At 31.3% G+C, this 15,674-nt stretch overlaps 1 protein-coding gene across 1 annotated transcript; it reads right to left on the reverse strand.

The window, feature by feature from the left end:
- Positions 1–531: 531 nt before the first annotated feature.
- LOC143048885 (interleukin enhancer-binding factor 2 homolog) lies at positions 532–14,807 on the reverse strand. The gene is made up of 13 exons (XM_076222754.1): positions 14,785–14,807; positions 12,232–12,297; positions 11,413–11,455; positions 10,722–10,778; positions 9,734–9,862; positions 8,864–8,966; positions 6,613–6,678; positions 5,008–5,124; positions 4,586–4,664; positions 3,549–3,636; positions 1,749–1,810; positions 1,388–1,590; positions 532–677 (listed from the first exon to the last, which is right to left on the reverse strand). Exons 1-13 carry the CDS (start codon positions 14,805–14,807, stop codon positions 541–543), a joined length of 1,173 nt encoding a protein of 390 aa, XP_076078869.1. The 3' UTR covers positions 532–540.
- Positions 14,808–15,674: the final 867 nt, after the last annotated feature.

Here is a 15,674-nt window from a genome sequence, read left to right on the forward strand (position 1 = left end):
GTGAGCTAAAATTGGAACTCCATCCAGGAAACAAAATATAACGGCACTGTCTATATACTTAATTCTAAAACATGCTGAAGTAGAAAAATCAGTTAATCAAAGAAAAACCTCAGTGCTTGATTCTGATAAATAAAGAAACAAAAATTGATATTTCCAATACATTTAAAACAATGGGGAAAGGCTGTTTACTGAATGTTTACTATATACCAAAGCTGCTGAAAGTCGTCAAACTCTACATATTTTGAAATATCTTTTACATTGATAAAATAAAAACAACAACAAAAAGTACAAAACATTACATTCATTTTACTGACTTAACATACACATATAACATGATAGATGAACAATGACAATATAGATGCAAAAAAAAAAAGAATATATGTCATAGCGATAGCAACAAAACACACAGTTAATTTCAGGCTTTCATTTTAAAGTTGGAAATCTTGATGGCTAACATCATTGCTGTCCTAGTTAACTAAAAAGACCTCATTATGAGTTTTACTTCATTATTGTTTTCTTATACAATATTCCAACATTGTTTTATTCTTGTGTTTCCATTCCTTCTTCGTCCTCCTCATCCTCCTCTTCTTCTCCTTCCTTCTTCTCTGGCTTTTCATAAGCTTTGTCTGATGGTGTAACGACCACTCCTTCCCATACACTCATGTCTGTAGCTATACCTGTGAATATATATACTTAATTGATATTTGGTCCAGATAAGCCAAAAAATTACAAAAAGAAAAAAATACAGAAATCTTATTTTCCCAATCAAACTGGTCTATAGAAGAAAAAACATGGTGTTTTTATAGATTAAAATTGGCTTTTGACTTGCTGCATAATATAACCGTGAGTACTCTTACAACTCTTTGTGTATTTTGTCCTTTTTTTTTATTTCCTTTCTGTTGATCTGTTGAGCCACAACCTAATGTATACAAATATCTCTCATGTTGTGTTGTTGCAACAGTTGTTTAATTTGGGAGTAGAGCTGAGCCCTCACAAACATGCTAAACCAATCCACATTCATTATGTCCCCAACCAGAAAGCTGTTAACAAGTAGATGTTGTTTGTTACTGTATGCCTTTATAGCTTACTATAAGGTATGGGTATTTCCTATTGTAGAAGGCCATACGATTACCTCTTGTTGTTTACGTCCTTACACTATGGTCTTTGATGGCCATTGTTCATTTTAATTTTACTCAATAAAAACATCAAAGGGAGATAAAAAAGAATTCTTTCATAAAACATTACGCAACATTTCCCAATTACCCCAATACATGTAGAAATATGCATACACCATTCTGTCTGGAATAAGCACCTGACATTACACAATAATTCTTATAATCGTATACATACAGCTTAGTTATGTTTATTAGCATCAACAATAACTTACTAGCATTTCCCTCTAATCCTAGAACCTGTTTATATCCCCCATGAGTGAGGACACGTAACAATGTCTGTGATGTAAAGCATACTTGATCTTGTTGTTCTAGGGTCATCACTGTGTGTACTCTGATTGCACCTTGTTCACAGGGGTCAGTTATTCCTACAGAACCAGGAAGGAAAAATCCTGCTGACATTAACTGTAAACATCTCCTGTAATTATATCATAAAATCATTGCAACATTTTTTTTCTTTAATCTCTGAAAGACAGCAGTATATGGAGACTCCTACACAACATGGGCGATGATGAGAATTCAACATCGAGTGGCAAATACTACATGCATATTTTTTATAATAACAAAAAAACTTACTTAAAAGCTATGTTGATTGAGATTGGTTGTCTTGCTGGATTGTTCATTATTGAGTAGTGAGCCTGAAAAAAACGAAAAAAAAAACAAGTTTCTAAATTTCAAATTAAAGCAAGAGTTAGGTACTGCATGATCAGGGATCTCCATGGATGAAAATTGAACCATGGAGGAACTTTCACCATCATAAATTGTATCTACGCCGTACAGTGTAGCGTGATCGAAAGTATTTCATTTCTCCACATAAGGATAGGTGAACATGCTAATTCATTGCTTATTAAAATTATATTTATATGAATTTTCATTATAAATAATATATAGAAGAATATATATTTTCCATAATTGCCGTTTGTAACTCTTCAAAGGACAAGCCCTCATGTCCCCTCCCTTTCCCTTAGAATGACCAATAGCTATCACAAAGGTCACCATGTAGTTTCTTGCTATTTTTGGTAATTGGTATGGGGGTTAAAAATCATGTGGAGCTTGTTTTTCACGGACACTGTCAAATTCAGAAGTTATGAAACCATTACCAGTATGGCTGATTTGCAGCAACGACAAAACGAGTCATAAGGGTTAAGTAAAAGGTAAAAAAAGATTTGTATTTTTTAACAAACATTGTCAAATGAAAAGGTTTTTAATGACTTTACTTAGCAAATCGATGCTATGCAACATGCATCTTTCGAGTCTGAATAGAAACCGGAAACGCGGATGTATCATTTTCATTGTAAACTACGAAATGAATTCGGAATTACGATACGATATTTCTTCACAGGAAATATTAAAAGTTTATTATTTTTAACTTTTAAAGTAATTCTATATTATCGTTACAATACAGCAGTACTCGAGTTATTTGAAATGAAATAATAATTACTGTTTTACGTTTTATTTTGTAATTCTTAAAAAGGGGGATGCTGATTGCGTAAGTCAAAACAAAAGCACGTGTACGGTGTTTGACTTGTTAAAATTTGTAACTGGATTATTAATTTATTTATTTAATCTGAATTATCATAAGCATTTGCAGAAACTTAGTTAAATAATTCGACAAATGAATCGTCTATCTACAGATAATATTCTCCTTTCTGGTTTGTTGATCTACCTGTACAAGCTCAGGTACAAGTGATTAGCGATTTTAATCCGGATATCCCTCAGGCGTGAGAACTGTATTGGATTATACTATAAAAAAAAAGCCTGAGGGTTATGCAATTACATGTATTTGATTATAATTGCTACAAAAATGGCGTCAGGCTATAAAAACGACCACAGTTTTGAACGATGGCGGAAGACAATTGAACTATGGCGCGAGTCATTTGACCATGGCGCAAGACATTTGAACGATGGCGGGGCGCCATCGTTAAACAGGTCGTGGAGATCCCTGATGATGCTGGCACAGATTAATTTTTCCTTTATTCAATGTGTTCATCAAAATCCTTAAAACATACATGGGACTCAGATAAATTCTAAATATAGATAAGTGAGAAATAATATTTTGTAAGAGTTTGAAACTCATCCAGGTCTCCCAAAACGGTTTCCACATGAGGTAGCTCTTTTTTCAATCTTCCATAGGTATAATGTATAGCTTGCTAATTGGTGTGACTAAATGCTTTAGCTGAAGTCCTAAAATGTACCTAAAATGGTTTACTTTTTACACATTGTGACTTAAATGGAGAGTTGTCTCACTAGCATTCCTACTACATCTTCTTTTTTTTTGTGTTTTAATAAAAAAAAAGCCTTAAGTTAATTTCTAGTATTATTGACAAAAAGCAATACATCAGACTATCAAATCTATGCTATAAACAATAGCCTTACCAGAAGATCTATAATCCATGGTGTTAGAGGTTCAAATCCTTTAAATCTGTTCTTCAAATCTCGTAATAACCTTATCAATACTTTTATACTGAAAAGTAAACAATGAAATTTTCAACATATGGACACTTATTCAATAATGACATCAAAATCTCTATGTTTTATTCTTGTTTCTACTAGATATTTTTTTTTATTCAACTAAAATAAACATTGGTTTTATTGTTGAACTTTGACATCTTGATACCAAGTAAGGGGTAGGAAGGATAAAATAGTTGAACCCTTATAACGCTTTTTATGTGTCTGTCAAAAGAAGGGAGCATTTTTTCAGTGGTTTGTTGATGTTGTTTTCCATCTGGCATAAATGATTACTTAACCGTTTCGACGATGAGTCCCGGTTTACTGGGAACGGAATACATCTTTTATATTTCCCGCTCAAAACAGTGCAAACATGAGTTATCTTTCTTTGTTGAATACCCGGATGAAAGTGTAAACATTGCGCTTCCGTTTGTTGAAAACCGTGTCAAAATCAGAGGAAATTTACGGAATTTACGAGAATCTGAAATGAGGGAACATTTTTTTGGAAAGAATATGGAAGAATTGAATCCAAACTAGTATAGTTTTTAGACATAAAATGTCTTTTTATGTACAAAAGATTTGGAATGGACATCGTTCAGTGTGAGGAATTTGTACAGCCTCATAAAATTTTTCAAAATTTTGCCGTTTTGGGTTAAAAAATTATGATTTGGGGTCAATGAGCAGAATTTTGAGAATTTCACTTCAATAATGCCGAGAAATTGAAAATATGAATATTTTATGAGGAAAAAATTATCAAAACATAAAAAAAACTGTGAACATGGTATTAATTCATGTTTTGCTATTGCCTTTTCAGTTTTATTTTCATCAATGTTGAAAATCATATGGGGATCATCTTTGGAGAATAATTTGGTCACTAGCAATTATACATCTTGTTAATTCTATATAACAGCAAAACAATGTATAATTGACCTATAATTTTGTAATTGTATAATATTCAATTTTACCTAGAATGACAAGCATTTTCCTCCACCCATCTGGCATGTCGGATTCCTGCTAAGTGTGCCTGCATTAATTTACCATCCACTGAAAAAAAATAAAAAAAAATAAAATCTTTAAATGAGCAAGAGCACCTACCCAACACTCAATTAGACTGTTTTCTAGTTCATTTCAATACATAGGATAGGAGATAGAAGGTTTGTTACGATTTTAGTGTGTAATGAACATACTTAGTGTATCAAAATTCCAAAACAAATCATAAAGACATGTCTACATTCAATTCAAACATTCGTAATCCTGTTATTTATTTCAACAACAAAATTGGAGACCATTAATGGTATTTACATATAATTTTTATGAGGGATTCTAAAAATAAGTGACTGCCATGACTGGCATGTAATTTGATGCTGGAAAAGCTCCAAACACTTACAATGTAAATCTTGTTCTAATTTATTCAGATTAGGTGGTATAGTTGTGATAAGACATTTTACTGTGGCGTCTGCTGAACTTATCTCAAATCCTGTATCATTGTTCAGCATACTCAGCACTGAAATATATAGTAAAATCACAAAAACTAAGAGAAAAACCAATTCGGAAATCCATAATCACATGGCAATATCAAATAACAAAACGTATCAAAAACGAATGGACAAACTGTCATATTCCTGACTTGGTACAGATTAAACCTGGTTTTATAGCCCTAACCCTCTCACTTTAGTTTAATAACAGTCTCATCCAATTCCGTTATATTTACATTGATGCTTTAAATAAACAACCACAATAAATAAAATAGTCAAAATATGAGTACATCAGTCATCATCGTATAACAATTTTAAAAGAAACAATTCCAAAGAACACAAAAACATCTACTATCTACAAACACATTGATTGATTTGGGTGTCTGACGTCAGAATTTTTTTTATACGTCACATAAAGGAGTAAAAATTTGGCAGTTTTACAAAATCGTTAACATGTAAAGTTGTAGTTATTTATTGGATAGTTAAGTGGTGCTGCTACATAAATATGGGCTGTTTTTTACAAAACAATGCACATATATTGGTACTAGCACCATAAAGTCATGCTAAATTATTCAAACCTAACAATTCCAGCATTTTACTTAAATTTTAGACGGTTTCCGTGTAAAACGAAAGTGGCCGCATTCGTGTTCATCCAAAATATTGAAATGGAAGTTGTATTTGATGATAATACATAACATATATAAAGGTTGAGGATGAACACGGATGCGGCCACTTTCGTTTTTGACAAAAACCATCTGAAAAGTTACATTTTTTCGCTTATTTGGTAGATTTTTCATATTTGAGCTTGAATCGGACCATTTTTAATGACGAAATAAGTTAAAAACTTTCACATAAATTAATCGAAACATATAAAATAGACACTTAAGTGTTTAAAAAGTGGTCAAAATCTTTCGTCAGATGAAACTGAAATTTGAGGCCAAAATCGGTCCTTACCGGACCTACTCCTTTGAAATATAGATAAGAAAAAAATGTAAATTATTTCAATTACTTTAGTCTTCTCTTGTATCATGTGTACTGCATATCCACAATGTAATATAAACAGTTGTGGGTGGTATTTCTTCAAAATTCCATATTTTTAATAGTTATGTATGAAATCATAAAACATTTGGAAAATTGTCAAGTCGTGGATTTTCTGAAATTTGGTACCAACATGACAGAAAAAATCACACAGATGATATAAAAAGAATTTGTAGAAAAATAAAGAATATCATGAAATTTTTACTAAAATGTTATTTGCCTTTTGGTTTTATGATTTTACAAAATGTAAATAGATGTAGGAAGATGTGGTGTGAGTGCCAATGAGACAACTCTCCATCCAAATAAGAGTTTATAAAAGTAAACCATTAAACATGTTAAAGTCTTTTGTGTGCGGTTAAACTGTTTCATATGTCATGTTAACTTTGACCGTACTCCTAACCAATTTGGTTTTCACTACAATGTATGTAAGTAGCCAATACATTTATTTTATTGACTTCTCCTTTACTAACAACACTAACCTTCTTGTGGATCTGTTAATTTCATATCTTCTACGATTTTATTTCCAAGTGCAGCTACAGCTTCCTCTGCAAAAAACTAAAAACAACTTTTCTATCATAGTTTCGTGTGTTTGACTTTTTTTACCACTGCAAAGTTAAATGTTAAAGTTAGAAATAATGAAAAAAAGAATATTTTTAAACAGAAATGATAGTTTAATGATTTATAAACTAATAGAATAATAGAGTACCAAAAATAATTGTAAACAATAATTTTACTCTCCATGTTTCATCACTAAGCAATTCCCCACATTCTAAAACTATTTCCGCACAAAAAAACTCTGCAAAATATGGGCATAAAACTTTTTTTTTGAAACATAAAAAGGAACTACAACAACTAAAATAAACATTTTTAAAAGAGAATTTCAAAAAGATGATTCAAAGATCATAATATAAAACACAAAAATGAAGCAACACATGAGACATTACATAATTTTCAAAGCCTGTATTATTATTTTTTGCACATATTACTGTAAAGAAATCTGCGACTCATAAATATTTCTGTATACTTGACCAATTTTTCTTTTACATTTATGCAATATTTCTAAAACTCCTCCTATTTTTCAAAGTAAATTCAGATAATGGTTTAGGTTTTATAGATATGTCATGTATATAGTGCATGTTGCTCCACTTTAAATCATATTTAACTAATTAACATTATAAACTAAACAAAACTTGTGGTTTTACTTACTAATTTTATATTCTTGACATGATAAAGACACACATATTTACATGCTTCAAATAATGCTGTCCTACACTTAGTGGTTATTATTCTCTTTATCATATATTTATGTTACTTAATTGTATTTTTTCAAAAGAAGTGGAAAAGCTTAAATAATATATAGAATAAGATTATGTGGTATAATTGCCAGAGAGACAACTATCCACCAGAGATCAAATGTTATAAATGTCAGCAACTTCTATAATATCTTTTTAATTTATATCATATATTTTGTTTTAACAAAATATTGTCTACAATAATTGTTGTTATTATACTGAGACCTCAATGCACTAAAATTTGATGTTTATTTTTTGTAAATGATAAATAGACAGTGATGACATCTTTATCAGTCAAGTTTGCAAAGGATACATGCTAACCCCAAAAATCTTTAATGCTTCAAGTCTCAATATGTTAAGTCAGTTTGAACAAGAATGTGTCCCATATACATGGATGCCCCAGTCACACAATCATTTTCTATGCTCAGTGGACGATGAAATCGGGGTAAAAACTCTAATTTAGCATTAAAATTAGAAACATGTGTACTAAGTTACAATTTGATTGGACTTCAACTTTATCAAAAACTACCTTGACCAAAAACTTTAACCTGAAGCGGGACGAACGAACGAACAGACGAACGAACAAACGGACCGACAGACCAGAACACATAATGCCCCTTTACTGTTGTAGGTGGGCATAAAAATGAAAAACTAAGTGTATATAAAACTGTTTAACATGTTATATGGGCCATATCATAAATATTATAAACCTTCCGCCAATCTACTTGGTCAAGTACAGCTGTCAGGATTATCTTGATTTCTAAAGTTAAGAATGGTAGGATATGAAAAACCCTTATAACTTGTATAAAATCCTTATTAAATTGACTTCTATCTCAAGAGGTGAAATAAGAAAAAAGATCAGCACTGCAAGGTCTATCACCAATGCACTGTATACTTTATCTGTCTAAGGGAAATAACTCAAATAATATTTAGGTTTATCTTATCCAAACTTCCTTCATTAATTTTCTATGCAATATAAAGAAGTGTAAGATAAAGATGTGCTTAAAATTTGTTCCCCTCATAATTTTTTTTATTTCCAAGGAGCATTCTGTCTCTACACAATAAATCTAAGCTTAAAATCAATCTAGATCTTGTATGGCTGATATAAACCTTTGATATAAATTTCAAAATAATCCTACAAGAAACATATATGCTCGAAAGAGAAAACAATACAATTTTCCAAATGTAATTAAAAGTGGCATAACTTCTTAAAAAATAGTACATGTACCCACATAGATTTTAGAAATTATCCAATACATTTGTGAAACAAACCTTTTTTATATCCCCCCCTTTTTACTCTGGGTTGGGAACCCCCCCTTTTTAAAACGACTGGATCCGCCCCTGAGTATGGCCCCTTCATATTTACTGGTAGGTGAAGTTTTTAACATAAACAGAACCTTTAAGTTTTGGATAATAAGTATGGCCCCTTCATACTTACTGGTAGGTAAAGTTTTTAACATAACAACTATATCAGCTACATTGTGTCCAGCCATCATTGTTCCTTTCTTAAATGATCCAATCTGTCGGACCTCTTCTATTTGCTGAAATGTCAATATATATAAAGTAAACATGGCAACTGCAGTTGAATATAGTTTGGTTACACACACATGTGATTCTTGTTTTGCAAGATCATATCATTGTTATTAAAATTTAAAACTTGAAAAACAAATTGTCAGTTTTACTATACAGTACTTCTAAAGTATGTCTAACAGAACACTACCCTAAGCACTTTACTACATAACATAAAGCTTTGTTTAAAATCATTATTTTTTTCTGCAAAATTTCACAGATCATCCTCTAATTCCCTACAGAATGATTTAATAGCTGCTTCTATGGAAGAATTCAATGATGATGGCAAGGCCTTTGGTAGTCTTTACATTTGATACAAATATGAACTTAAGAGAATTTGGAGGATGATATAACATGTATGTCATAAAGACCCTTGTCATTTGTAGAAGAAGGAATGACAGCGTTAATACCTAAATATGAACATAAGATGTTGTATGATTGCCAATGTGACAACTCCTTGTTTTCAAAATTCCAATAGGGAACATACTTTATAATCTGACAACTACCAAGCAGAGTTCAAATGATATGGATTTAATGAATAAAAGGACACAGTTCAGCTTTCTATTCTTACAAAACACAATATGATTTGGTATCACCTGCTACACAACACTCTAACAAGAACAATATGAGAAAACTACCATTCATCATTAATTTTTTGTTTTGTTATTTTAAAATGTGTTTGTTTCATTGTTTGGGATTCTGTCCCACTAATTATCAAAAGGTACATATATTTACATACTGCAGGTTCAAATGTTGCTGGTGTTAGAACTAAAGCATCTAATGCACCCTGAATCTTTGTTACTAAGGACAATATGGCCGACTGTTCTGTAGCTGATGGTGTTAAGTCATTGTGTCTTTTAAGCAGAGCCTGAAAAAGATAATATGTACAACATTGAAATAGTGCACTATTACATTCAAATTAGGTCCAATAAAAGAAAGAATAACAGTATTTATCAGTTCATTATGATGATATATTATAGTTCCAAAATTTTTTGTTTGAAACAAAGTTTCTGTATATATCAATGGTGCACAATTAAAACAAAACCATACTTGTCAAATCATGCTTTTAAAATTTTAATATCACAAGCAAAAAATTGTTTCATCAATAAAATACATATATATCAAAATGTGCATGCACTTACAAAATTAACTTGTCAGCTTCAACAATTTTCACAAGCCATATCAGTAATGCACCTTAATTTTGCAGCTTACCCAAGAAGTTAGAATATGCAATATAAATGGTTGAAAACTTGTCAATCTTGGATCTTCTATTACATGAATATAAAAAAAATGTACTCAGAATAGTAGTGAAAATAAATTGTCAGAAATAATCAAGAAAAGTAAACACAAAAAAAGAATCAGCAAAAAGAAGTTAAGTGTTCAGATCTAAAAAAAACAAGTTTAACCCGTCAAAATTTTGCGCCTGTCCCAAGTCAGGAGACTCAGGTCTTTGTTTATAGTCTTGTATGATTTTAAAATTTAGTTCATTTATATATTTCAAAGTTTAGTATGACATAATTTTCACCAAACAAGTACTGGTACACATTTTTACTTGGGAGCCAACTGAAGCACACTTTTCGTGACTTTTGGGTGTGGGAATTTCTGGCTGAATTGAAGACCCATTGGTGGCCTTATGCTGTTTTCTGCTCTTTAGATGGGCTGATGTCTCTTTACACATTCCCCATTTCTCAATTTTATGGTTGACTGTAAATGCATGGCATACTTACATCTGTGAAGTTTTTATCATCTGGTGCTGGCTTAGCTCTTGTAAAAACAGTCTCACACTGTAAATAGAAAATATAAAAATACACATGTGTAATATATTGTGAATTTGTGGTACAATGTTCAAATTTTCATTGTTTCAGCAAAAAATTGTATTTTCATTGATATTTGATTTTGATGTTTTTAGCCCAGTACTGAACACTTCCGTGTTGACATGAATATCATAGTCATTTTTATAAAAATTTCCTGTTTCCTGTAGCATAGAACCAAACACATTTGGAGACAGTTATGAAACTTCAACAGTTTTTTAATTGAAAAAATCTTTTAAGGAAACAATTTCTAAATTATGTTATTATTAACCAGGAAGTTTATCATAGCAAGGGACATCAGCCAAAATATCCTAGAACAATGATATACTGTCAAATTTTCAAGTGCTTATAAAGTCAGAAACGTCATAAGAAGTTGTGGTCTGTCATATCTTAAAGCTTTCTGCTATTTTGATACTAAGAGTGTTTTTCTATTGGCATATTTTTGTCTCTTTCTGTTGTGAAATTTATTGGCATTTTACATAGAATAGTAAGTTTAAATATTGTGAAGACATATATGTTAATTTATAAGACAGTATTTTGCTCTCTTATAAGTATTTTTTATAGATACACATGATAAACAGTCACTCATTATTTTGTGGACCTTTACCTGAACTAGATCGAATGGGATATGTGGTATGAAGGCTCTGAATCTGTAAAAAGAAAGAAATATTTTATCCCTTAGTAAGTTTATGAATAATGTATTTTCATTTGAAAAGAATTCATTCAGAACTAAACATGTTCAAAAATATGTGCACTTGTTTCAAACTGAAACATACACATGTATGCTTATAAACTTTAATTTCATCATGAGTTTTAGTTATGTATTTAAAAATAGATACATGTACAACAAAACTATTGTTTAGGCATCTGTCTTTTGTTTAGGAATGTATCATCATGATCATTGTTGACATCAACACAGGTTTTACTTTTTGAGTGTTGTTTTCACTTGCTGTCTTGAATGGTAAATTCATTGACAAATAACAAATATAATTCCTTTTATCTGTATCTAGAATTTCACTCTTTCTATTCCTGATGAAACTAGTGAATACTTTTTACCATGTTTATAATTATTCTTTCCTCTTTAAAAAAAAACTTTCAAATTTCTTCTGGCCTCTTCTACATATTAACTACAGGTCACAGATTTTCCAGATTTCAACTCTGGTACAATGTATTGGCTTTCCATAGTCAAGGTGGTGGTATAAGTGAAATTGTAATTTATTTTGGCTCTGTAACAAACAAAGATGGATTTCAGTTTATATTTTGGTACCTTGTCTTCTTCCACGGGCTTTTTGCTAGAGTACAAGGTACTTGAACTTTCGATTCTGAATTTGACATACTGGATCACATGTACTTCAAATTTATTTCTTAAAATGTTTACATCTAGTGTATTATGCAAGTACCTGAATAATTACCATTGTATACTTACGGAGGTCTTGGTCCCATGGGCCTCATCATACCTCCCCTCATTGGTCCTCCTCTTCCTCTCATGTGTCTAAAATATATATCAAAATTAAGAAACATTGACAACTCTATGGCTAAAAAAGAAAAAAGACGAAATACATAAGACACAACATAGAAAACTAAAGTCTAATCAACACGACCCAACACTTTAGCTTCCTTAAGAGCAGCAACAACATATCAAGGAAATCATGATAGGAAATAGAAGCCTGGGGATATCGATATTCCAGGCTTTTTTATTGGGAGATATATCATGTATATCATCGTTTGATGTGTTTTCGTACTAATAACAATTTTCACTTCTTACGTTTTTTCTTGTGTTTAGTTTTTATTCAAGAGTCTACTCAAAATTTAAATTATATTCTGTCAATTGGTTTTAGGTATCTAGATTGCTTTGTCAATGCTTACTATGATTTTTTATTGGGTCCGATAACTTTACGATTTTTGAATGTCAAAAAACGGTGTCACATGTTTTCATTTGAAGTAATATATGAATCAGTACACGAACAGGAAAATTACTAAAAAATCCTAAAATGAGTGTTTTTTTCAAGCTGTGGTTATGGTTATTACTTGAAAAGGGTTATTAATTCTTTACAGTACTAAACATGAATATAGAAACCGAAAAACATGTCACATGTATGTGTTTGAAATTTAAATGATACGAAAACATATGACACAATGATATATAGTCCGAGATTACTCTGACGTCCGACGGCTGTTATGCCAGACAAGCTGGGGCTGTGGGACGTCAGAGCTCGTCCCAAATCAAAATTGGATATTTGCCCACCCAAAATAGATGCACTGATTCGTCGCTTCTGGAGCCGACTGAGGGCATTGGAATTATATAAATCGGGCATCAATCTCTTCATTTTTCTTATCTCTTCATCTGTGTAAGTTTCACCTACCTGCCAGCCTTTATTTTCTCATAATTAGACAGTTTTCACACTGACCCATTGATTTGTGCATTTTGCCTTTCATTTTCAAAAATAATCATGTGACCACGAGGAAACAGTGCAAATGAGGTTTAATCCACCATTTTCCACATTTGAAAATGCCTGTACCAAGTTAGTAATATGACAGTTCTTGTCCATTCGTTTTTGATGTGTTTTGTCTTTTTTGCCATGTGATTATGGACTTTCCGATTACATTTTCCTCTGAGTTCAGTATTTTTGTGATATTATTTTTTTTATGTGTTTGCGCTTTTGATCTTGCCATTTGTTACGTGACTTTCCGTTTTAAATATTTATTTGAGCACGTCTGTCATACACTTATCCAGGAATTACTCTTAACCCGGAAATTTACCTTTATCCAACTACCCTTAACCAGGGAAGAAACATATTCTGTGATATTTTTTCAACAAAGCAAAATTTGTTAAGTATTTCTTTTTAATTAGATTTACAGTTAATTAATAAGTATTTATCATGTTTATTGGTATAGAGTATTTCGATATTTTTGAATAATGCACTAATATTTAAGTAATTCTTCTTTGCAAAGGGAGAATATATTAAAAATTTAATTTCATGGAATGGGAGACAACTGCAACTTATTACTCTTAAACGGAATCGCGTTTACTCTTATCCAGAAAATGTAATGTTATATTATTGACTTATTGTTAACACAGGAGGGCATTTCCAATATTTAATCAACTTAAAATAAATAGAGATAAATGAACAGTCAAATCAAAAGTAATTTTATTTTCTCAATAGACTTGTAGCTTAAAAGTCGAAGTATTTTTTTTTGTCATTTTCATCTATAATGAGACAATCATTTGAGTTCTTCTTTTTTTTGGGGAGGGGGGGGGGGTGCAAAAAGATTTAGAAAAATATACCCTTGCCTGGCTAAAACAAACATAGTGCAGGAAACAGTTGTGGTCAAAAGTGGAAATTTTTTTTCGGCCAACAAATGTAAGCCTGCATAACTTTATTATCGACTCCTAGGAGTCGATATTAAGAATTGAACGATGCACAGTTAGTGCGTGAATTTTTCTTGCTACCTGATTGGAAGATATTACGAGACGTGTATAATCAAAGTTTATTGATTGGTTAGGACAATCCAAACCTAGTAAATGTCTTTCAATCCCGTAGAGTATCGGATTTGTCCTCTCTATTTTAGCAATTAGATTTTGCCTGGTCAATAAACATGCATATTCATGATATTGGTACACAAGTAACTTTTATCTATAAATAGTCGAATCTTCTGGAGTTTCGTAAACAACAACGTTAAACGATATATACTACTGCATAACGTGTGACCTCACGTGTGTGTTAAAATTTGTTGATTAATGCACGTGGCTATTCTAGTAAATGACTTAATCTACAAAGCGAGAGCGCTTTCCATTTTCATCAGCTAAGAGTCGACTAGCCCTTTTTGAAAGGCTAATGCTTGTGATAGATTACAATGAATAGCCAATCTGCAAATATGACCACTTAATTTGAACTTTAGAAGATGGCTGTCTCAATTGGCATTCATACGCACGTCTTTGTTTTTGTTATTTTACTTTTTATATCAAAATGTAACTTACCGGTGTAACTGGAGAAGCCGCATATCGAATTTGTCACAGCACCTGAATTAACGCGGTTTTTTTTTTGGTGAAATTCTTGTGGTTCATTATTAAGCCTGATGTGTCATGGCAAAGGACTGTCGGTTGTGTTGAAAAAAAATTAATGGCAAGGTTATGGGATTCTAGGTTTATTTTCGAATCGTTGTTTTTTTATTACCCCCTGTGTATCTTCTCACTTTTTATTCTTAGTCTAATATAATGTAGCTTTCAGATTAAATGGTGATGATATTTTGTTCAATCAAATCTTTGTAAAGTTTATATCAATACAAATCGATTGTCTCAAAACCGTGGTAAATAAAGGAGAGAGTACCAAGGGCAACAAAGACTAACAAGTCGACAAAATACAGACAAAATATTGACCAGACATAAAAAAAAAAAAAAAAAAAGCAACATACACACATCAGTTCTACATATTAAAATACCGGAAACAGGTCAGGAAAATGACAGTTGTTTTTTGCAGTATGCATTTTTATCAATTTAATTTTTACAGAACTAAACACTAAAAACTAAAGCATCACTAACGTGACATCGACAAAAATTAAGAGTAAACTTATTCGGAAGGTGTAGCAGTTCCTGTTTTATTAGTGACACACATTTATCATAAATCTATATCATGTTGTCGTCTGTTTTCATATCGTTCCGTTGTTGTCCACAACACAAATACCATATTTGTCATTTTTGTAAAAATTTAGATAAGAATTATGCAAACATTTCTGAATATGTACACCAATTGAATATATATTTGCGAAATAAAATACAATAGTGGATAATAAATAAACATGATTTGTATTAAAATACTGATAAACGTTTTTTGAGATAATAAATCTATTAATTCACGTTGTATTATTTAG

Source organism: Mytilus galloprovincialis, chromosome 10, assembly GCF_965363235.1.
Source record: "Mytilus galloprovincialis chromosome 10, xbMytGall1.hap1.1, whole genome shotgun sequence".
NCBI classification, from domain to species: Eukaryota; Metazoa; Mollusca; class Bivalvia; order Mytilida; family Mytilidae; genus Mytilus; species Mytilus galloprovincialis.

What these genes read in the sequence shown, in the direction of transcription:
- LOC143048885 (XM_076222754.1), bottom strand. Translation starts at nt 14,807, where the DNA reads ATGCGGCTTCTCCAGTTACACCG. An exon ending in TCCCATTCGATCTAGTTCAG is followed by an intron (nt 10,779 to 11,412) that starts GTAAAGGTCCAC and finishes TTCTATTTACAG; the next exon opens with TGTGAGACTGTTTTTACAAG. An exon ending in TCAATCAACATAGCTTTTAA is followed by an intron (nt 1,591 to 1,748) that starts GTAAGTTTTTTT and finishes ATATAATTACAG; the next exon opens with GAGATGTTTACAGTTAATGT.